General features: G+C 43.6%; 1 protein-coding gene across 3 annotated transcripts in view; it reads right to left on the bottom strand.

The window, feature by feature from the left end:
- susd4 (sushi domain containing 4) overlaps nt 1-19,455 on the bottom strand; it is a 46,000-nt gene extending 26,545 nt beyond the window's left edge. The window contains exons 1-2 of one of the 3 annotated variants that reach the window (XM_039738338.1): nt 19,295-19,455; nt 18,732-19,148 (exon numbers count right to left, since the gene is read on the bottom strand). In XM_039738338.1, the coding sequence (XP_039594272.1) occupies nt 18,732-18,858 (127 nt within the window). In that variant the 5' untranslated portion in view covers nt 18,859-19,148; nt 19,295-19,455. The remainder of the gene's footprint in view (nt 1-18,731; nt 19,149-19,294) is intronic. The other 2 variants (XM_039738337.1, XM_039738339.1) reach the window with 2 other exon arrangements.
- Nucleotides 19,456-24,346: the final 4,891 nt, after the last annotated feature.

Genomic DNA, 24,346 nt, shown 5'->3' with positions numbered 1-24,346 from the left:
GACAAGCTGCTACTTGGATTAGTTGAGAAAGAACATGCTGTACATGCCTGTGATCTCCTCCATCAACCGCAGTGCACTCCTGCTGCCTAATGGGAATTGTTGTCCCTGCATCAGCGCTGGTTTTCGGTTGCCTTCCTCTCATTATAACCATCTGTAGTGACAGATGTCCTTGGTGGTGCAAGTTTTAAATGAAAAAAATGGTGCAGTTCGGGTTCCGGGTAAGAGGATGTTCAATTCTTCCTCGCGGGTCATAATTAGGATACTTTGCCAACAGATAAGAGGAGCGAGAAACAAATATGAAAGGGAAAAGTACAGCAGTTAAAGAGGACGAAAAGTATATAGAGCAGGGGTTCTTAACTGGGGGTACTCATACCCCTTAGGGGTACAGGAACCAAATGCTGGGGGTATGGAACTCGATCTCTGGGTACGAGTATTTATTTTATTTCATGTATTAAGTTATACTTGGGTAGGACGTGAATGGAATGCGATAGAATCTTCGAGAACATTCAACATTTCCTGCAAATGCTTGTATTTAAGTTTACACGTGTGTATTTACTACAACTTTCATTTTAAATTTAATAAATTTTAATTTCAATATTTAAATTTAATAAATGTATATTTACTGAACAAGCATGTATTTACTCGTTTATTGGCAATGTACGTATCTCGAAGACTCTAGAAGCGCGTTTTGCATTGTATATAAAGGCGGCGACTGCGCGCCACCATTCATTCTGGTAACTAGTATAAGGAATGGTGATGATTATTTTGACAGTCAAGTAAAGGGGGTATGGGACCATATTGGACAATCCATTGGGGGTCGGAAGTCAGCAAAAGGTTAAGAACCCCTGATAGAGAGATTCGGCATTAGGAGGAGCAGGAGTAAGAACATGGAGGCAAGTGGTTGGGGTGGGGACCCAAATAAAGCGAGTGATATCGGTCCTGCTGAGTGGTGAGGAAGTGGGAGAGGGGGGCTGCTATTGGAGGTCATGTTAAAAAATGGCTATAGTGGGAGTCACAGCAGGGCTCAGGGTTGGGGATGGTGAAGTATGGCAGCAAGGGACCCAAGCTCGGTTCGGGGCACCCCAGTGGTGACCCACTTGAGATGATTGGAGTGGAAGCCCGTGGGAGAGAGAATTGTGCTTATTGGTGGGCCTCCCAGTGGGCTGAGAAGACCTGAAGAAGTGAGAGCAGCAGGGACAATTGAGGAGTCATCGAAGCTTATAATGATCTTAAAGAGAAGGTCCTAAAGGTGTTTTAATGTGGCTTTTAACCTTGATTTGGATTTATTTGTTTATTTCTGCTTTTAAATTACACCATCATCACTCTTTTTTAATGGATTAATAATTTATTAAAGAACTGCATTGCACTGATTGGCTGATTGAATTTTTATCTCCCGGCTAATGAAAGCACCTAAGCACCGACCACTTGCCGTGTTGTGTGTCCTCCATGCCCTGCTCATCCTGTGTCATGGGTTCAAAAAGTATGGCAACTGCAGCCCGCCTGGACTGTCACACCCCTGTCCTCTAATATGACCTACAGCCTTTATTTTAAGGCAGGTGTGGCGGATGGTCAGGGGCCTTGCCTGGTCGAGACCCCTTATGATGGAAGGAACCAGGGGAAGAGAACATGTCCACAGTAAAACCTCCCCCGTAAACACAGGTGGGCAAATCCCCCTGGATTCCAAGAGGTCCACGGCCTGGGAGCTTGGCAGCTCAACCCTGCTGGGGACCGTGGCCACTGCCAGGGGGCACCTGGACAGTCCCAGAGCCCTGGACTGCAGCATTTCTGCCACACCCAGAAGTGCTGCCAGAAGAAGATCCGGGTGCAGGTGGAGGACAAAGCTTGCGTGGAGTGGAGGTGGCAGAGAAGAGAAAGAGAGAGAAGAAGAAAAGAGAGAGAAGGGGCTGAGCCGTATTTGTTGGTGATTTGTGGATTGTGTGCTGAAAAGGCAAGGAAAGGAAAAAACCATGTGGTGCTTCTACACTTGTGTCTCTGTGCCTGTCTGTGTCCGGGTTTGGGGGAATTGTATGTTCTCAGGCTGCCACACACGTGCAAAATTTAGTGAAAACAGGGGCAGATATTTTTGCGTGATAAGCGAGCAATCGAACAGACAACTTCCAATTTTATTTCTACAGATGAGAACTCATAACCAGTGCTCCTGTAGTTTCTATGAATCTCGCCCTTTGTGGTCAACTCACAGCCACTCGTAAAGCACAATGTCAGGTAACTGACTAACGTAGCTGTGCTTCCCCAAAATTACACGGACACATCAGAGCTATCCGTTTAAGTCCATTAGACTAGTAAGCTCTCAAAACAGACGGCAAAGTTGAGAAACAGCCTGGCACAACCACAAGCCCCATCTTTCAGAATCCTCCTCATTGTGTTGACAGCAAACCCTTCACTTTTCTCTCATGAGCCGTTCAGGGTGTTAAGATGCCTGGTGTCATTTAGGAGGACTTGCAGATCAGTCCTTCATGCAGATGAGGTCCCGATATTCTCTGCACATCCCTTGTTGCCCCCCTTTTAGAACTTTTTTGTTTTTGTCATTTCAGTGCAAGTCTGAGAGACCCCACGTCGAGTGTTTGCAATACACTCGTCAAGAACAGGAGTGCCCACTGACAGTCTGCAATGGGATCAGATGAGGAAGGTCGAGTCTCACAAATATGCGGGAATTGTATTAGGAAACAAAAAAAAAAAGACATGAGGTCCCTATGATATTATTTATTAGAAGGATTTTGATAAGAGAGGATGGCAAAATAACCAAAAGAAGATGGAATTAAAGGTGTGGTTGGAAGGTGGGCACAAAATGGGCTCAAAAAACACAGGAAGCAAGGGGTTATGGTGAAGGGAACGTTTTCGGAATTGGGTGCTGTTAAAAGGGGTGTCCAGCAGGGGTCAGGGATGCTCTTTTTTTAATATTCATAAAAGATCTGATAAAGAATAGAATTCATAATAATGATGATACTGAGTGATCAATGACCGGTCTGCTTTTAAAGACACCGTAAAAAATGTAGAATGTTTTAAGCATAAGGTCGACAAAGTGTACACACCTATGCTTTACTTTCACATAAAATATTTGTATTTTGTGATTTAAAGCACATAAACCTTCACTGCCATTTTATTATTGCTGTCATTTTACTGGTACATTTGATTTTTTTTCTATAAAATGAATGTTTGCATGCATATTTTAATATATGCATAGTATGCAAATTTGCTAATTTTAACATTTACGGATTAACCGGTACCGGGTGTTAACTGGGCATAAATAAACAGAGGAAAAACTCTAAATCTGGAAATCCAAACATGGATTTACAAAACACACAAAGTAATGAAAACAATCCAGCAAGACCGTGAAGTTGTTATCCATATTAGTCAAGAACAAAACACTCAGAGGAGAGCCCACTCTGTACGCACTGATGATGGTGTCCTCCCATCATTCCTGGGACTCTCCTGTTGCCTTGTGGGAATTGTAGTCTCTGCGTCAGTGCTGGTGTTCGGTTGTGCTCCTCTCATTACAATCCATCTCCCTGGACTGCCACATAGCTTATATTTTAAGTTATTTACGAATTAACACACAGACAGACACAAAAATTAATGACTTACCTTAGAGTTTCAGATTGCATAGAAATATTCTTGATTTTTTTCAGCATGATGTTATTTCATCCATGAAACCCGCAGCAGAATACTCAGGCCTACTGCTGTAAAACAGATCATTACACGTCACCTCCAGCCTGACTCGGGCATAACCGCACTTACATACAATTCCAAGCCTGGGGTCAACACCAAGAAGGTTAAGGTATAACCCCATTTTTGTTAATCTGTTATGCCTCCTGCTCTGTTCAATGCTTGTATGGACTGGGTGTTGGGCAAGGTCGTGGGGTCCAGCGGCTGTGGGGCATCTGTTGGTGAAGAAAGATTCACTGATCTTGCCTTTGCTGACGATGCTGTGATCTTCGTGGAGTCAATGGAGGCTCTGATCGGGGCACTCGAGAGACTGAGCGAGAAGTCCGAGTGTCTGGGCTTGTGAGGGTCCTGATAAAAATCAAGAGCCAGGCCTTTAATGACCTCTTGGGCACGGCCATCAGCAGGGTGTCTGTCTGCGGAGAGAGTGTTGACCTCGTCATTGGGAGGTTACCTTGGCAGTGACATTCATATCTCTGGTGACTCTTCCTATGAAGTCAGTAGACGGACTGAGAGAGCATGAGGGGGTCATGAGGTCACTGGAAAGGGGTGTGTGTGGTGCTCCCGACATCTCTGTAAAAGGACAAAGGTCCGAATCTTTAGAGTCCTGGTGCTTCCTGTCTTGCTATATGGTTGTGACACATGGACGCTATCCAGTGACCTGAGATGAAGACTGGACTCCATGTGTGTCTCTCCGGAAAATCCTTGGATACCGTTGGTTTGACTTTGTGTTGCTCACGGAGTCCTGAATGAGGCACATGATCTGCGTTGTGAGGGAGCGTCTGTTACGGCACTACGGCCATGTGGTGCGATTCCCCGAGGGTGATCCGGCTCGTAAGATTGTTGGGGACCCGAGTGGCTGGACCAGGCCAAGAGGTCGCCCATGTAACACCTGACTGCGGCAGATAGAGGGTCATTTCTGGAGGGTAGGACTGGACCGCGTGTCTGCCTGGGGGGTTGCCAACCGGGATCCCGAGCTGTTTCCACGTGTAGTGGGTGCGCCAACTCACAGTACCAGTGCATGCTCCCCAACTTGACTTGTTATGGCTTTAAGAATAAAGTCCTTTCTTTATGACGGCAGAAGCCGGGTTTAAAGCTAAACGTGAATGATTGTTCATTGTTCAGAAACAACAGAAACTCGGGTGTAGCTGCGTTTGTCCAAATAGTTCCAAAGAGTTTAAAAGCAGCTACTGGAAAAACATTCCAGCATTTCACATAACTTGTGTTAAAGAAAAAATAATAATAATAATAAGGAAAACTCACGATGTCTTCTTTTTTAACATTTTAGTGAAGTTCAAAGCAAGCGGTTCACACAAAAAGTAATGATGAAACTTAATAATACACACAGTTCGATGTCTGTAGCTTTCCGTTTAACTTCTAAATGTCAAGAGTTACATTTCTTAAAGTTTTTATATGCTGTCACACCACCAGGGCCGGAGGAACAGTTACCGTGATGTAACGGTCAGACGTCTGAGGTTGCAGCAGTCCGGTGCCGCTAAGATTCACACCGTCAAAGAGACGGTGATTTAGTTAATTTTTTTGGTAAAGATTCCAGGGACACACGCAGCCCGACCCATACACACTCACACGCAGACACACAAAATCAATGAGTGAATAAATAATATATTAAATGGCAAATCCAATACACAACAACAATCAGACAGTTGTAACATAACAATGAACCACAACAACAAACACTCACGACAACCTCCTTATGAAGTCCAATACGGCCAAAGCAGGTGAAATGGTTTGGTGTGAAGATGAGAATCATGAGAACAGCTTTTGTAGAAAATGAGTAAAACGGTCCTGCCGGTGGTCCTGAGCAGCAAGGGGTTAGATTTGCAGGAGCGCTCCCTCTGAAGACACACGACGATGAATCCACCACTCTACACAAGACAGGCAGGCACGAGACAGCCCATTCACCCGAACGGGAAACGATCCCGGGGCACAACTGACTTTTCAGACGCGACACGTAGGACACGATACACAAAAACACTGATCTCCAGTTGCTCCGTCTGGCCCCCCTTTTCAACTTTCCCGCTGGCCTCTTTCATCCCCAGCAGCCCCTACTTCTGTTCCAGTCATCCTATGCAGGTAATACCCCTTGGGCTGCTGGGAAATGGAGTTCTTCCCATGGTTGCACTGCTACAGGGCTTTATGTTTATTTCTGGCGGTCTAACAATAATCTGAGGGCTATTCCATCGTTACACAGAGTGAAAACATTAAGAACATTTCGTTAGTATTTAGCTTAAAGGGGATTCTATTTAAACCATGCAAAATTTGAAATGAATTTACCGTAGACATGACCTTAAAGGATTTGGGTCTTACACCCAAAATATCAAATCCACCTCGAGAACACGCACATCTTAACTAAACGAAGTCCAAACATTGAGGACCACCTGATCAGAGTCACATGATAGCAATCAGCAAATCCCCGACTGGCCTACTGGACATGACCCATCAAAGTGAGGATTTACAACAAGGAGGGGTCGCCCGCGGTTGCCACTTCGCCGACATATGGAAACTTCACCCCACAGCCTGCATGCTTACAGAAATCCCTTTGCCACCGCGGCGCCCCGCGTGTTCCGATTTAATCACATTCTTCAGGATTCACATTAGCAACTTTTTTCGCACTTCACTGTGCATTTTTTCCCACCCAACTATTTTTCGCTGTCCTTTCAGCTGCCGCTCTTTTTCCACCCCTACTCAGCTTCTGCTTTAACCAAATTTAAATTTCAAAATGATCTGGAACAGGAATGACTCAATTTGTTTTATTGTTTAATTACTAGAAAGCGGTCTGGAGCTCTGATAAAATATTTAGCTTACTTAAATATATTACTCTTAAGCGAAAGGCAGAATCTGAAGGAAAAAATGAAGGAGGCAAAGCCCACATGGGGATGTAAAGTGTGGGTACATTAAATGAAGTGTGCAGCGGGTACAAGAAACATGCAGGCAATTGGCAAAATGAATCAAATTACAGTTTCAAAGAAAATAAACAAACATAAGCAGGAGCAGAGGGGGCTCAAGTGCAGTTGTTGTCTTTGGACAGGGGGTCTGTAAAAATCAGTCCAAGATGGCCATAGTGGCCCTAACCCAATTTTTAATGATAAGTCAATGAATGCTATTGAAGTGTGTAACGGTCATGCAGCAGGTTTACACTTCAGCTTAGTTGGCTCGCTTGTTAAGGTTGCCCACCCTTAACCCCCTTGGCACTAATCCTGAGCACCTCTCCGGCTCAGAAACGACTAAATGACTAAAACACAAAGGTCTGTGTGTCCAGTCCCTCACAGCAATCTGATTGGTCGCTTTGGCTTTGCTGCGATTGGTCAGTTTGTAGCTTTGGTTGTGATTGGTCAGTGTTTAGATTTGGTGATGTAACAGAGGAAGAAGTGCGAGTATGAGACGGATGATGAGAAGTAAAGGCGCCCGCTGTGTCGCACATGGGTGTCTGAGGATCACTTACTAGGTATGCAGTAACCTGCCAGGACAAGAAGGGGGCGCCAACACTAAACATTTCATCACTTTTCTCCTCTTTAGTTCAGAGAAGCCGCCTAAGGAGGACACCCTCTGTGCTTGTAATATTCTTATTTTTATATTGTACTGAGGATTACTTCTGTTCTGTGCATTGTATTGTATTGATCCCTCTTCTTTTTGACCCCCACTGCACACCAACCCTACCTAGAAAGGGATCTCTTTTTGAACAGCCTTTCCCAAGGTTCCTTTCATTTTTCCGCTACAAGGGTTTTTTTGGGAGCTTTTTCTTATCTTCTTAGAGAGTCAAGGGGCAGGATCTGTTAAAGCCCATTGTGGCACTTCTTGTGTGATTTTGGGCTATACAATAATAAATTGTATTGTATTGTATTATGCCCCCACTCAGTCAAGAGACGCCCCTTCCAGATGGGGAGATATAAATCCGAGTCTCAGTTGGAGGAACTACGTCCCAGACCAGACCTGCTCGGCAGAGCCGAGTGTTTTGAGAAGCTGTTGAGGCTTCAGAGTCAGTTGTCTGTTGTGCTGCCATGATTTTCAGGGAGTTGGTGGTAAACGGAGTGACCCCTATTTGGCACCCTAACTTTCTTTCGGTTCTCCGCTTCCTTGCTTCCCTTCCACAGCTGAGAGAGACATCTTCAAAGATGAAAAGAATAAAACTGGATTGGAATCAAAAAAGGCACCTCCATAGATAATGAGAACGTCTGAAACGCAGGCTGTATACAGGAACACAATTGAGGAAGGTGAAGAGAGGTTCAGACACCCGTGAATATGAAGGAAAGGGAATGAAAGAACAAGTAGGGAAAGAGGTAGCGCATATTTTGAAATTATTACACTGCCTGAACTCAACAGGTACGATGGCTTCTTCTATATAAAGTCGGTTAAACCCGAGTGTCTCTCCAATAATCCAATGTACAGCAAATGCCAGACAGAACTCCTGCCAGCTGAGAGTGTCAAGGCCAAAGCCTGGACCAGGAGTTGCACCTCATACGCTGACAGATACGGTCTGAATTCACGGAAATCTCAAATAGAGAATCTGCACGACCAAGAGACCATCACAACATGCTCATTGAAGATCAACACCCAGTAGTATGGTAGAAAGTTGGACTTTTGGGACATTCAAAACTCAAGGTGATGTTGCAAAATGTCACTTTGCAAATTCACATTGTATGTGACTTATTGTGACAAAACTAAATCTAAAATCTCAAACAATAATTGCACGCAAGATAGGCAGTAACAAAAACATCACGGAAATTCTCCTAAGTGAACTGTTGTTCTCGTACACTTCATGCTGTTAATAGCAACAATTAACATAATTCATAGATGAACATCTGCGGCTACCGCTGGATAATCTTCTCAGGTTCCTTTCATTACCTCGTTAACAGCGCTGCTTAACACCAAGTGGTGATCTATCAGATTGCTGGATTGTTTTTTATACGGGTGCCATCTGTGAAGCACTTTACATGTAGATGCACTTTGTGACCATCTGAGAGAATTTATTATAGCGCACAACGGCCTCTTTCACAATAAATTCCACATATTAAAGTATTAACTTCTTTATTAGTAGCTGTGCTGCCCATCTGAGATGGGTTGAAAACAAACTAATCAATGTAGACCCCAGTGTTTAACGTTGCAGTGCACCATCTATTGGAATGTATTTTGTATTTGGCATGAAGTGAAAAAATGTATTGCATATGGCATTCCAAAAGATGGCACATCACAAACGTTTGTTTTAATAAAACACATCAGTTTGTGTGGTACCACCCCTTGGAATGACAAATGCAGTGCACACATCTCTGTTATGTGGCATTTGTTATGGGATTCATAAAAGCAGTGCAATGGTTGTGATGTACCACCTGTTGGAATGACAGAGACATAAGAACCAGATGGATACAGAGATGAAAAAAACACATCCTTTTATTAAGGTAGATGGTGGCAACGCTCTATGAACTATACTACACTATATTATACACTGAGGGTTCAGAGGGTATTGAGACCCCTTCACTTTTACACATTTTGTTATGCGTTTATAAAAAAAAATAAAATAAAATCACATCAATGAGTCGAGAAGCAGCGGACAACACTCAGTGTAGGACAGAAGGAAGAATTGTTTATTTTTGGGTTATTTTGGATGGTCTTTGGAAAGGTGATTGATGGAAACACAGGGATGAATAAATATCTGTTGTTTTATTCTAAAAGTGTGTCGGGTATTACTGTGTCTTGGAGTTGGGGCTTGGTTGTGCCCCTTGTGGTTACGAGATAGACATGAAAGGCACTATATATTTGATAGATAGATAGATATTTTAGTGTAGTTGGCAGGATTAGATAAATATTGCATATCAGATTAACAGAATTTGGCATAGTTGGCAGGATTAGATGGATAGATATGAAAGGCACTATATAATAGACAGAAAGTAAAAAAGATAAACAGTATTTAGTATAGTTGGCAGGATTAGATAGATAGAAAGAACAGAAAGGTATTACACAATAGACAGATATATCAATAGATAGTGTAGGGGGATGAGTGAGAGATCAGAGTGAGTCCCAAAATAGTTGTGGTGCAAATCGGGTAAACCCTGTTTAATATCAAATAAAAATAAAACAATCTTAACAGGCACAGGTTGGCACTAGCAAGCAAAAGCGGGCAATAGCTATCATCTTCTAGCGGGGTTTCTGGGTAGGACAGATCTTTGGTCATTTCTGACAGTTGGGCTCTCGGGTCCAAATAAGATGCTGCCTTCCCGATCACGTCTCACTATATTGGCAGGACCGGAAGGTGCAAAGCTTATCTAGCTCTGTAGTGACAGTGCCCGCTTCTTGTGCCAGGGTGATACCACATACTTTACATGAGCCGAGAAGGCAACTCACTGGTGTGCATGCATGATAGATAGATAGATAGATAGATAGATAGATAGATAGATAGATAGATAGATAGATAGATAGATAGATAGATAGATAGATAGATATGGCAGGATTAGATAGATTGATATTAATTTTAGTGTAGTCGGAGGGATCATAAAATTACATAGATAGTGTAGTTGGCAGGATTAGATGGATGGATAGACAGACACATACATACACACACACACACACACACACACACAAACACATGCACACACTTTTTTCTTCTCTTGAACTTCAGTAAAGTTTTGAATTTCCCCTCGGGACAAATAAAGTAAGTCTAACCTGAAGCCTTTCATTTTAGATCTTATGTTAAAAGACCACAGAGTGTCAAACTATGCTGTTATACTACATTTTTCTTTAATATTAATGTCACTGTCTCTGTGCTCACTGGTATGGATTTCTTCACATGTGCATGTTAAATTTGGTACACAGGGGATCAGCAGTTAGAATTGCTAGCCAAGCATTGGATAGCCAAAGACAACTGGAGGAGTGTATACTCAGCTTAAACACAGAAGAGTAGTTCTGTCCTCTGTCAGTACAAAGTCTTATTTCCTTGTTGGGAGAATGAGAACTGGCATGTAAGCACTATGATATTTCTGTATTTTGTGGAGAAAAGGTTCAGCCCTTTCCTGCCGTTGTTTGGAGACAGAGAGGACCAGCAAGTTGAACAAGAACAGTATAAAAGCCTCGGACAACAGCCAGACCCTTTGAGGCTGAGTCGGCAAAGTTCCGAAAAACCTCCCAGTGTGGGGACGAAAAATGGCAGCCTGTGTTGATCCAGATTCCCACCTGGATAAAGTCTGTCATATGCCTTCCGTCTGTAACCCCGTTAACCGTCAGTAAATGTAAGCTAAAGTATATTTTTTCTCATGTGATTCTTGTAGCGCCGTAATCACGATGAGAGGGATATCGCCCTTTCTGGTATATTACTATATTGTTTAGCTACTTAATATGCCGCAATTTCAAAAGAACACATTTCCAGGAGAGCTAATGCCTCTTCAGGAAACATACGCAGTGTAAAGTGGAGCAGAAAGCTCGTCCAAGTGCTGGCTCTCATATTTTTGATCAGCTGATCTTTTCAAATCTTAACCTTCAAAAGGACAAAGCAGACTATAAAAGCATTAATTGAAATGGCAATGTTAAGGTTAGTCATACATTTTACATCAAAATGGAACATTAATTGGTTTGCCAGCTGCAGAATTACACAGCAAAAAGATAAAAAACACCGCGGGAACAACCTTGAGGGACGTCAGATGGACTTTCTCCTTAGTGATCCATTAACAAAGCCGGCTGTGTACGGTGCATATTAAATGAGAAGTATATTATTATTATTATTATTAATAACTCCAACCAGCCTCTAAAGGGATGTCACAAATGCTGCAGGGAACAACATGCTATAAATGGCACTTTGTGGTCTTGCATAATAAGACATATTAAAGAGGAGTTTTAAATGTGTGTTAAATCCAAACACCCTTTAACCAGCAACAGAAATTGGCATTGAGACGTCCCTTACTGTATATACACCCTACACTCTGACCCGGACTGGCAGCAATGCAAACAGGAATCAGCCCGGAATGGGGTGCAATTCCTATTCAGGGTGCATTCACGCACACTGGTACTGGTACAGTTATAATGGTTTGTTTTTGGGTCCTTGAAGGCCGTCAGTGTCACTCCCCCCGTCGTTAGGTTTGTTTCTAGGGGCGTGGCCTCAGAGATTGGGACACATGCGTAACTGATGCGACAGGATCAAACGATGGCTTATGAGGGAAAATCCTTATCCAATGTGCGGAAAAAAAAACTCTGAAATTTGTTTACTTTTGGTTTTGACCCTCTTGTTCCCACAACCACAATTATTGTCTCTTGTATTGGGGTTTCGTTTCATTTTATATTTATTGTTTTTTTACGCACATCTCCTGGTTTTTGCTCAAAACGTCTATCTGCTGACAGAACAATCACACAGGGATAATTAACACATCTCTCTATTATAAAAAAAATCTTGGGAGGGAGACGAGACGTGATCTTCTCGGAAGACACTTTGAGGTTCCGCGAGACAGGGCAGTGAGACAAAAGGACAGCTGTTGTACAGGCTTTTAAATGATCGACGCGCAGTGCGACAAGCAGATCACGCAGCAGCAAGCCAGCAGCTGATCCTACCGCATCTCCTTAGCGTGTGTTTAGCCTCCCACTTCACAACGCGAGCATCGTTATACATCCTGCGAGAAAGACATTTAACCAGGTCTGGGGCCTGGAAAGGACAAAGAGTAGAAGACAAAGTAGAACGTTGTAAAGAATTAAAAAATGTTGGTGCGGTACACATGCAGAGCAGATCTTCTCGGATCTTCTCAGAAGACACTTTGAAGTCCCGCGAGACAAAGCAGTGAGACAAAAGGACAGCTGCTGTACAGGCTTTTAAATGATCGACGTTGTGAGATATGGCCGGCCAATACCCCCAGGCCACCAGATGGAGCCCTCCTTGCAGCATAGAGGTGCCCGGAATTCCAGCAGGGAATTATGGACAATGGACTTTTAATGCACAGCCCTGCTGGATACCATGGGGGCAGCCAGGAGTCGCTGCAGGGAGGCCCAGGAACTATTTTCCCTACACCCCGGAAGTATGTCCTAGTCACATGGACAGAAGAAATGAAGTGCTTCCGGGATGAAGAAAAGGAGTTTTACCTGACCCTGATTTACAACATCTTAACTGGTGGGGGTCCAAAGTAGTCATTAGGTATCGTTCAATTGTCAGATGGAATTATTATCCATGAATGATTCTTAATCATTTGGTTCTCAAACTGATTCATTACCCACGAATTAGTCACACACGATTCTCGCTCATTTGATTTCCCAAAGTGATTCATTACCTATAAATGAAGTCAATTCATTTTCATTCATCTGATTCTCAAACTGAATCAATACCCATGAATAAGTCACATGATTCTTGTGTATTTGATTCTCAAACTGAATTTGTTACCCACAAATGCCATACTGATGGAATCATTACCCAAGAATGAGTCCAATGATTCTCAATTGATTCATGAACCAACTTATTGCCCCCAAAGATGAATTAATCGATTTTCATTGATTTGATTCCCAAACTGAATCAATACTCATGAATAAGTCACACAAATCGGTTTGGCAATAAAATAAACAAGAATTGTGTGACTTATTCATCGGTATTGGTTCAGTTTGAGAATCGAATCAACGAAAATCGATTGATTCATTTATGGGGGCAATAAATCAGTCCATGAATCTGTTGAGAATTGTTGGACATATTCTTGGGTAATGATTCCATCTGAGAACTATACAGCATTTGTGGGTGATGAATTCGGTTTGGGAATCAAATAAACAAGAATCATTACCCACAAATGCCATACGATTCTCAATCGATTCATGGACTAATTTATTGCCCCCACGAATTAATCAATCGATATTCATTCATTACCCATGAATAAGTCACATTATTCTTGTTTATTTCATTCCCAAACCGATTCATTATCCACAAATGCCTATAGTTCTCAAATGAAATCATTACCCAAGAATAAGTCCAACGTTTCTGAATCAATTCATGGACCGATTTATTGCCCCCACAAATTAATCAATCGATTTTCATTCATTTTATTCTCATACTGAATCTTTACCCAGAAATGAGTCACAAGATTCGTCTTCATTTCTTTCTCGAACTGAGTCATTCATCAGAAAAAAGATGGCATCGAAAAAAGAGACACAAAAAATATGCGGCTTTTAGAAAATGACTTCTAACGTAAGAAATTAAGCCACAAGTTAATTCTTTGTTTCCAAAAATCATTATTCAATATTCAGACAGAATGTCAATGATAAATCTCAAGGAGACGAGGAAATCCTTTTAAACGTCCACAAATCATAACAAGCCGCCCAGCCTACACAGACATCGAGAGCAAGTCAATTCCATGAATGTGATGTCATTTTAGAGCACTGGCCTCTATAATTCTTTCCTCGCAGACCCAGTGGTTTATAATATTATAACATAATTTGATTTTCAAGCTTTTGGGGGTCCAAAGCGTTAACTGGGGTTCGTCCGATTCCCAAACAGAATGATTACCCACAAATGAGTCACACGATTCTCATTCATTTGAGTCTTGAACTGAATGATTCGTCAAAACAAAGAAGGCAACTTATAACAGCAGAACGTGTTTTTGATTTTTAGGCTTCCTGGGGGCGAAGGTGTGAACAGCAAAACACCTTGTGCTTTTGAAGACGCGAAACCAACAACTTTAGACAATACTAATATTTAACAGTGATGAGACTTCAGATGAATAAAAATGAATAATTTGGAGGAAAAAATACAAAACGTTTACATGAAAAAATGTTTCAGGATCGACATGGACCCCTGGTGATTGTTACACCAAAAAAAAAAAAAAACAACAGTGAAGTTTCCCCTTTAAAAATGAAGACTCGAAATGATGACATAAAACTTTGTGCTAATATTTAACAATACACGATCATCTCTTCTGGACTGTTTAAACAGTTCAGAACTGAAATATTTTAAAATAACTTATACACACACATCTGGTAAAGGTCCTCACAATCTAAAAGGAGGGATTGGGCTGCACGCACTCTGGCCTTCAGCGGCCACTCTTCACTTGTGATGGAGCATCGTGCCTCGTCCCTGCATATTGCTGACAGGGGGGATATTGGATTCCCCCTCTAAACATATCAATGCAGATTTTGTGTCGTCTGAGATCACACGGCAGGATTAATTGAACTCACTCAGTGCGACACCAGTAATGTGCAGAAGCAGCACGGTGGACACGTCCTGTCTGCTCTGTGGTCGCTCGTCGCACACACACAGCCTTGTAGAAGCCCATTAGCAAGACGAGGTGTCAAATGAAGGATGTTAGCAGAAAAGTAATCTCAGCAAGAACATCCGCGCATGAATAGATACTGAGATGGTAGAAAAGGACAGGGAGATGGGAGCTTTATAAAAACCTCCATCCCCTGAGCAACCCCAGGTCCCAGCTTGAGTAGCTTTGGTTTGACGAGGGGAGGTTCGCCGTCAGTGAATTATCAAATCTGAGTAATCCAAGTTTGGGCCCTGCCAGATAACAAGCCTTCAGAAGTTTAGAAGGCTGTGCTGCTCATCTAAGATGGGTGGAAATCTAAATAATCAATGTGGACCTCAGGATTCTTATTTGATAAGTGGGTTGTCCATTTGGTCAGGTATAATAATGCACACCCGATGCTTTCCCTTTTCCTTCTTCGGATAGAGACGTCCGTTTCCTCACAGTGTCGGCTGACCAGTCTTATAGTCAATGAGTTTTGCTAGGCCATGTTGGCCTAGTATAACGACACTAGCCTAGTCATTTTTGAAACTTTGGTTTTGTCGATTTATCGTTATTTTCACTCATCCACTTTTCCCCTACAGAAGGCTATCACTCATTAAAATTACAACTATAATGTTGGTTTGAGTGGCCCAAGTGGGTTCAAGGAAGTTGCTACCATCCTTCTGTTGCTTGGGTATAACGTCGGACAGCAGAATATGCTGATAAGATTAATTTTCTTATTTTAAAGACCCATAGCATTTTTGATATATATATATTTTTTTGACCCTTCTTCTACCTTTACCCATTTTTTAAAGTTTTTCTTCCTTACGCCTGGCAACCAGATGGATATACAGAAATACGGACACTGGTCCTTTTATTAAAGAGGATAAGCCGATTTCTGACTGTCTGGTGGTTGATCCCTTTTGAAAATATTTAGTGTTAATGTTGGCAGTGCATCTTCCACTGGAATGCATTTTGTAATGCCTGCACTAATAAAATGCATTGCATTTTCATTCCAACAGATGGTGCATCATTAAAACGAGAATTGCTTTTACGAATCCCATATCAAATGGCATAAAACAGAGACAGAGCAACTGGAATGCCACATAGACAGGTAGGCACACATTATGTCCTTTTGTTAAGGTGGATAAGCTGACTTCTGCTCATCCAGTGGTTACTCTCTGTCTGGATGTATTCAGTGTTAGTGTTTGCAGTTCAATGTCTATTGGAATGTATTTTGTAATGCAATGTACTAATAAAATGCATTGCAGTTTTCATTCCAACAAATGGCGCACCATAAAAGCAAGTACTGCAATTGACTTGCTACTGAAGATTCCATCCATCCATTTTCCATCCTGCTGAATCCGAACATAGGGTCACGGGGGTCTGCTGGAGCCAATCCCAGCCAACACAGGGCACAAGGCAGGAACCAATCCTGGGCATTGTGCCCGCCCACCGCAGCTCTTGAAGATTCAGTCCCCTTAATTAGCTACCAAATAATAACGAGATACAAAATGAGGCAAAACATGACCAGCAAACTGTGCCCATCATGCAATATCTGAAAATAAAGAAAGATGAAGGTCTCAGGAGTGCTGATCTGCTCAGAAAAGAGAATATCTACAGTTTTGAAAATGTCTGCAATTGCACAATCAGAGCAGCAACAAGCTGTGAAATTAAAGAACGGGTTTAAATTAACGACGAGACTCGGCGCCTGAAGAAACAAAATTGGTTTTGAGTTTGAGGCCCTGACTTAGTTGGCCTTCTGTTGGCTCCCTCCCTTCACATTTCACTTCTGTTTGGGTGCCATTTAAGGAAAGAAATGAAGCAATTCGGAGGAACGATGAAGAAATTCAAGGGAACAAATCTTAAAAAAAAAAAACAAGGCAATTCAAGTGAATGGAAAAGGAGTTAATTAGCAGTAAAAACAGGCCACTAATTACGAAAAGGGTTAGCCTGCAGCCACTGCGGCCCTCCAGGACTGGAGTTGGGGACCCCTGCCATAGGGGAACAGTTTTGTTGATCCCCAAAATACCCATCCACATGATGGTTCTAGAAACAACTTTAATCTATGTAGACCCATAACAAGCTCCGTAAGCGTGAAGAACCCTGAATCGCCGGTAAAGGATCTGTGACAGACCAGTGGGCCGCACGTTTTAAACGACTCTTCAGGCATACGTTCAGGAACACAAGCGAAGTCCACGATTTCTTAATCTGCTGCTGTCCTGCTGGTTATACCTACCATACATTTAAGATTTCAGATTTGGTTTTTTTTTTTCCTCTACAAATTTGGAAATTTTTCAAAGCACAAAGAGTCAAATTCCAATGCAAATAACCGTTCCCAGAATAAAACAGAGCTCTGTGAAGCAAGAAGAACCACACCATCCAGTAAGGAACCATTAAATGTAAAGAGCCAGCCATTTTAAGAGTGTACTGTTGGATGACTTATGGGGACACGTCCGAAAAATTGGACAAAAGATGGGTCACCAAAACCAACTTTAGGATCAAAAACACTGAAATGGGACCAAAAAGTGGAGAACGTGTATATACAGAGCTATTCAAAATGGAAGAGCAGATTTCAAAAATGTATTTCAAACAAACCATACAGTATAAGACAGAAACCCATTCCTCACATCACCGGATAGATGAACGTTCAAAGTGTGGTCCTGTGGTCCTTGAGGTTGCACGCACTCAACATGAGCACCACGTGTGGCGAGACAAACATCAGAACGATAGACCATTTCTAGCCCCACACGAGTCAACGGGTCCCGAGTTCCTGAATTCACAGCTTCCTCAATTTGATGTCGCAAATCTTGAAGATTGGGTGAAAAAAAACACTCTTTTTTCTTTAATGTACCCCCTTACATACAAAATCTCAGGGGGTGAAGGTCTGGAGACTTGGGAGGCCAAAGACGATGAGCAAAATGTTGTTGTCTGCCTCTTCCAATCCATCGTCCTGGGATGGTGTCATTCAGGTAACGCCGGACCTCCAAGTGGAAATGAGGTGGGGCACCTGCTTGCATGAAAAATGACGTCATTCGAATCTTCTTGAAGTTGAATTTTTAAACTTTGAACGTTCCTCTATCCAGTGATGTGCGGAAAGTGTTTGTCTTCTATAGTTTGTTGGAAATTCATTTTTTAAATCTGCTCTTTCATTTTCAATAGCCTTGTATATAACTCATTTACATTTATTTGCTTGACAAACATTTTAATCCAAAGCGACTTACAAGACAGGTAATCATAATCTAGTAACATCTGGCGAGGCCTTCTTTGTTCAGCAAGTGCAGTAGGACAGAGAACTACGCCACAAGTGAGAAGATGTAGTAACTAATACATTTACAATCATAATTCATAAAGCAAACATACCGAATGGAACAAGAGAGAAATCAACCAACAACAGGAAAGATTTCTTTACACAAGTTAGAAAATGTTAGATTGACTATGTTTAATTCATTTAGAAGAATATTGTATGCATGAATTATGCAATTAGTTAAATTGTACTTTTTTGTATATTAATGTGACGTGATTGTAATTTTCTAATTATCTTTTCATTGTATTCATAACTTTAAAAAAAAAAGCACAAAACAATTTTGATGATTTTCATTTTGCAGAGCTGCGTTATTTTTAAGAGGGCAGGCTCACCCACACCCTACCCAGCCCCCCATCCCCGTGAATATTCCAAACGGCCCATATGTCCTGGGTGGGTGGGTCGTCGTGCGGAGGACTGGCGCCCCGTCCTGGGTTGGTTTCTGCCGGGACGGACTCCAGTTCAGTGCGCTTAAGCGGATTTCAGAATGTCACGCCACAAACATCGGCTGTAAGCCCCGTGCAGATAAGAATAAAGAGAGAGAGAGTTCTTACCGAGAGCAAAGTCCGCAGAGCCGAGGCAGCTTAACAGGCTGAGCCGGCAGACGAGGCGCAGCAGTGGCGGCACACCAGAGCCTACCGGAGGATCTCCACACCTTGATCTCATTACATGGTGATGCATCTTTTACCGCCCACAAACATCTGATCGCTGCAATCGTCTGCAAGAAAAAATGAATTTGCGCACTCCTGGTTAGTCGGGGATCCCGAGCGGTGTCATTGCGAAGTGATACAGCCGGTAATAAAGAAACGTCCCTCTTCAGTTTCGCAAGCCGCAGCCGTAAAACGTAATCAATGACAAGAATTTGAAAAGCACGTGTCTTCAGAGATGTGGACTCCCATAGGCCTCCGTGCCCAAGCGGATTATTTCATTACAACCAGCCACATTCCGTCACTGCACAGCCTGATAGCGACCTGTCAGGAAACACAATGCACTTTTGTTTTTTTGACGCGGAAGTCCTCGACGCTTTTCTGATCTCTTACAGTCCCCCGTACCCACCGCGACACAGACTCGATCGCTTGCCCTTGACTTGATTTACTGCTTTGGACGGGCTCCTTACCTGCAGATGTCAAGCATTAAAGAAAATTCCTCTCTCCTTCGCCTCCCCCGTTGCTGATGCATGGGGTCGATCTCTCGGACACGGCTGATTTCCAAAGGAAAATTAGCGGCTGGAAGCGGGAGCGCGCGGCTCCAGGTGTCGGGAGCGAGCCGACGCCGACAAATGTGCTCTGCGCTCTGAGTGGGTGCCGTTCACGCGCCGCGCGCGCACCGCTTCCAGGCATTGCTACTGATGCCGCAGCCCTCGGTGCTCACTGAGGAAGGCGTTCAAGTAAAGAAAATGTTGTATTTGGAATCTCCATGAATATACAGGAAAGTATTCAGACTTTTTTTTCTTCCATGTAGTTGGATGATGGAGGGCACGTTGGCACGTACACACCACTACTGAAAGAAATGTAGAAAGAAACAGAGATGGCAGCTTGATGGCCCTGCCAGAGCACTTGCTGGAAGACGAAGAGAAAGAAATGAACACACGCAAACACACTCGCGATCTGTAAAGGTCGACCTACACAGAGCCATCAAGCTACCAATCTGTCTGTCTGTGTAAGCAGTTCAGCTCATTTGTCATAACACGTTTAGTTCGTAATAATATTAATTTAACTCTCCATTTATATGCGTACTTAATAAATATAAGTCAAAATACTCAATTCTACATTACTGTACAGTACAATTGGTTGTATCCCAACAAACATGCACACAGTCACCCCCTGTGGACAGTCCATGGGCAGTGTGAGCTTGGCAGAACCCGATTAAGTACCACACTGGCCCAATGTGGGTTTGGCTCAAAGGCCTCTAGCTGTGACGGGCACACACCTAGAAGGCCCTGCTGGTAGACCTTCCCATGCCTTATCTTCAGTCAGACGGATGCCATGAGGTGTCCTGTAAAAAAAGGCTCAAAGGCAGGGTTTGGCCTCACCAGCACGACTGGGGTCAGCGTCGGTGTGTCCAGCTTCTCCTCGTGCCCCCTCAGCTTTCTTCATGTACTTTGGTTTCTTCTTTCAGCTCAGCCACCAGATCACTCTGGCAGAGTGACTCTGCCATGGCCCGGTGGGCATGGCTACTGTGGTGGTCTGGCGCTCAGTCTGGTGTTGTTTTCCTGTTGCTGCCCATTGACAGTGCCTGTCGAAGCCCATTTAGAGCCATAAACATGTATGCAGATGGCATGCCTCATTAGCAGGCAGTCAGTTTTAGTCTTCAAAGACTCGGGGAATGGGAGGTCCCCACATGTTGTCTGAAGAACAACCCCCCACCCCTCATCCATATATACTGCCAAATTTATGACACCCCTTAACTTTACGAAACGGCGCCAACTAATGGATTGAGCGGCACAAGCTGTAATGACCATTCTGAATATGTCACCCATACCTAAATCTGCCAGCATCTGCCACCTCAGCCTTTAACTGGCAAAAAAGTAGGCTGATAAAATGGATGGATGAATTTTATTGCTATGAATCTACTGAGAGTAGGCCGGGCTGCTCAGGTGGACCAATCCTAACAAGAAGAAGATGAAGCTTAAATGCCATCATCAACTTCTAACCAAAAGGAAACACGCGGAGCTGCTAGAAACATCTGCATGATTTGACGATTCCTTGAAAAAGAGCTCTCTTACATTTAAAAAAATAAAAATATATGATTTGTCTGTAGGCGGCATGGTGGCGCAGTGGGTAGTGCTGCTGCCTAGGAGTTAGGAGACCCGGGTTCACTTCCCGGGTCTTTCCTGCATGGAGTTTGCATGTTCTCCCCGTGTCTGCATGGGTTTCCTCCTCTCACAGTTCAAAGACATGCAGGTGAGGTGCATTGGCCATCCTAAATTGTCCCGTGTGTGTGCGCCCTGCAGTGTGCTGGTGCCCTGCCTGGAGTTTGTTTCCTGCATTGTGCCCTGTGCTGGCTGGGATTGGCTCCAGCAGACCCCCGTGGCCCTGTAGTTAGGATATAGTATGATGGATGGATGGATTTGTGTGCTTTGCTCGTCTCACAATGACAAATGGCTGCATTACGAGACGCTGTTGTCTGAGCATTTTTAAACCCTGAAATATTATTTCTACATGAGAACAGGCCTTGTCCTTCTCCAGGATGGTCGAAAGACCAAATTTGCCTTTTTAATTTGTTTTATTGCCTTTAGTGCAAACTGTGACTCTAAGGTTATCTTTTATCCTGTGGGGGATTCCCACATGAGGATCACTTAAAGTGCTGGCGTACTTGAAATTGGTTCATAAAAAATGTTTATTGCTGTGCTGCCTGCCCAGCGTCCTCTGATTCATGTGCTATAATTAGAGCTGCATTTAAATCCGTCGACTGGAGTCTGGCTAATTGTAATCCATTTCTCGATGTAAACGTTCTCTAATCAAATTTACACAGCTTTTAAAATCTGTAGAGAGCAGCCGAGACATTTTTCAGACAAACCTCTGCCCTACTTCATCTCCTTATCATACGCTAGGAAGCATGAAGATGTACAACTGGCAGAGGTCACCTAGAAGATTCCGTTCTTAGTTCCCGACCTGCAAATCCTACCATTGGGGGGGTAAAATGCCAGGAGAAATGGGCGTATTTACAAACCAGAGTGATGAACGCAAAGGGGAACTCAAACTCCAAAACACCAAACACTGATTCTATTCTTGGCCTCTTGAGGGCGCAGCTGGCATCCGTTAGGTGCTGTTCATGGAGTGGCGAACCCACAGGCCCACGCTTCTCAAGTTCTTTTTTTAATTTAATTGATTATATTAAAATCAAATAACATTCCATACAAATAACCCAAGTTTTACAAAAAACAAAAAAGACTAAAATGGTTCAAAAACAAATCAACCCCCACCTGAGAAAGTGAGCTAGGCCAGCAGAGTAAAACTTTAAGCTTTGTAACAAGAAGAGACACGAGGCAGGGCAAGGTTTGGGGCAGCCACCCGTTTAATGCGGTTTCCTGGCTGCAAAAGCAAATGATTCCTGTAAGTCAAGTTTACATGACAGAGTCCAAAACAGAACTGCCTCCCAGAGCAACGGCGGGAGGCTTTATAGGACGTTGGGCGGAAGTGACGTCGTCCTCGGGCCCAGGACCGGAAGTGATGTCGTCCTCGGGGCCGGGACCGGAAGTGATGTCATCCTCGGGCCCGGGGCCGGAAGTGATGTCGTCCTCGGTGCCGGGACCGGAAGTGATGTGTCCCGCTTCGAGGTGGTGGCACCTGGTGGGATTTCCCAGGAAAGACCTGTAGGGAACTTTGAAATAGCGTACCCGCCCCACCCGGGCAGATGTATAATCAGTCCTCTCTAAGCCCTTCAGCTGCCTCCTATGCACACGTGTGTGACAGCTTAAAAATAAGTACATAGATAAATGAATAAAAGATAAATGGAGTAACTTTTCCTATGAAGTGTCTCACTTGGTCACCTGGCATGTTCCTGGTCTATTCTAGTAATTTCTCTGGTTAGCTCTAACACCTTCTTGGTTTCCAATTTATTTCTGTGGCAAAGATACGAGATAATCTGTCCTCTTAAGAAGGCCCTATCTTATTTGCAATGGTGATGGACAGACTGACAGACGAGATTAGACAGGAGTCCCCGTGGACTGTGATGTTTGCTGATGACATTGTGATCTGTAGAGAGAGTAGGGAGAAGTTTAAGGAGAACCTGGAGTGGTGAAGATATGAGAGGAGAGGAATTGAAGTTCAGTAGAAACACCAAGACAGAATACGTATGTGTGTGAATGAGAGGAAGGTCAGTGGAGTGGTGAGGATGAGGGGAGAAGAGCTGGCAAAGATGGAGGAGTTTAAATACTTGGGATCAACAGTACAGAGTAATGGGGATTGTGGAAGAGAAGTGAAGAAGAGAGTGCAGGCAGGGTGGAGTGGGTGGAGAAGAGTGTCAGGAGTGATTTGTGACAGACGGGTATCAGCAAGAGTGACAGGGAAGGTCTACAGGACGGTAATGAGACCAGCTGTGTTATATGGGCTGGAGACGGTGGCACAGGAGACAGAGCTGGAGGTGGCAGAGTTAAAGATTTGCATTGGCGTGACGAGGATGGACAGGATTAGAAATGAGGACATTAGAGGGTCAGCTCAGGTGGGACGTTTGGGAGACAAAGTCAGAGAGGCAAGATGGCGTTGGTTTGGACATGTGCAGAGGAGAGATGAGAGGTATATTGAGAGAAAGGTGCTAAGGATAGAGCTGCCAGGTAAGTGGAGAAGAGGAAGGCCTAAGAGAAGGTTTATGGATGTGGTGAGAGAGGACATGCATGTGATGGGTGTGAGAGAGCAAGATGACGAGGACAGGACGATATGGAAGAAGATGATCCGCTGTGGCAACCCTAAAAGGAGCAGCCGAAAGAAGAAAACGTGTCCTCTTAAGAAGGCCTTCAGGGTTTCCTAAAGTATTACCTCTGTATTTGTCTCTAAAAAAATATTGATTTGCTTGGATAGAAATTCTGTACAGTTCTCGTCTGCTAATAAAAGTGGATTAAGATACCATCTGTGAAATGAGTATGTGGGGCATAGCGAGTTTAGCTCCAAAATCCAGGTGTCTCAATTTCTCATCACACCCTTTGACTTTCTGGATTCTTGCATCTGCCATTCTTCCTCCTGCCACAGAGTGGCATTTCAGACCACAGGTCCCTCACTTGAAGCCCCAACATCACCAAACGGCCATCGCAGGCCCCATTACACTTTAGTTAAGGTTAGGGTTGTGGGTGGGCCATCTGACTCAAAGGGATGCTTCCTTATGGGAAGGACAGGGTGAGATGGCTGTTGAAGGGTGCTGTCTTCCACAAACTTCTATTTGGCAGCCAATGGGGTGTAATGGCACCTCTGAGTCCCACAGGGCAATATGGGACTTAGTATTGGTCTGCTCAGCCCTGTTGGGTTCCAGGGATGCCACTGGGGGGAACTGCAAAGCCGTACATTGGGCTTTCACCCAAACTGGGAGTAATTCCTGAATTCCCTAACGAGCCACCTGGAGTTCTCCCGGATGCGGCTTAAAAAGGAGCCAACAACCTCACAGAATGAGCCCAAGTCAGGTGGGAGAAGACAAAGCTGGACAGTGGAGGATGAAAGGTGTTTCTGTGCTTGTGACT

Source organism: Polypterus senegalus, chromosome 16, assembly GCF_016835505.1.
Source record: "Polypterus senegalus isolate Bchr_013 chromosome 16, ASM1683550v1, whole genome shotgun sequence".
Taxonomy (NCBI): domain Eukaryota; kingdom Metazoa; phylum Chordata; class Cladistia; order Polypteriformes; family Polypteridae; genus Polypterus; species Polypterus senegalus.
The sequence above is the reverse complement of the archived record's forward strand: the minus strand, read 5'-3'. Positions and strand labels throughout refer to the sequence as shown.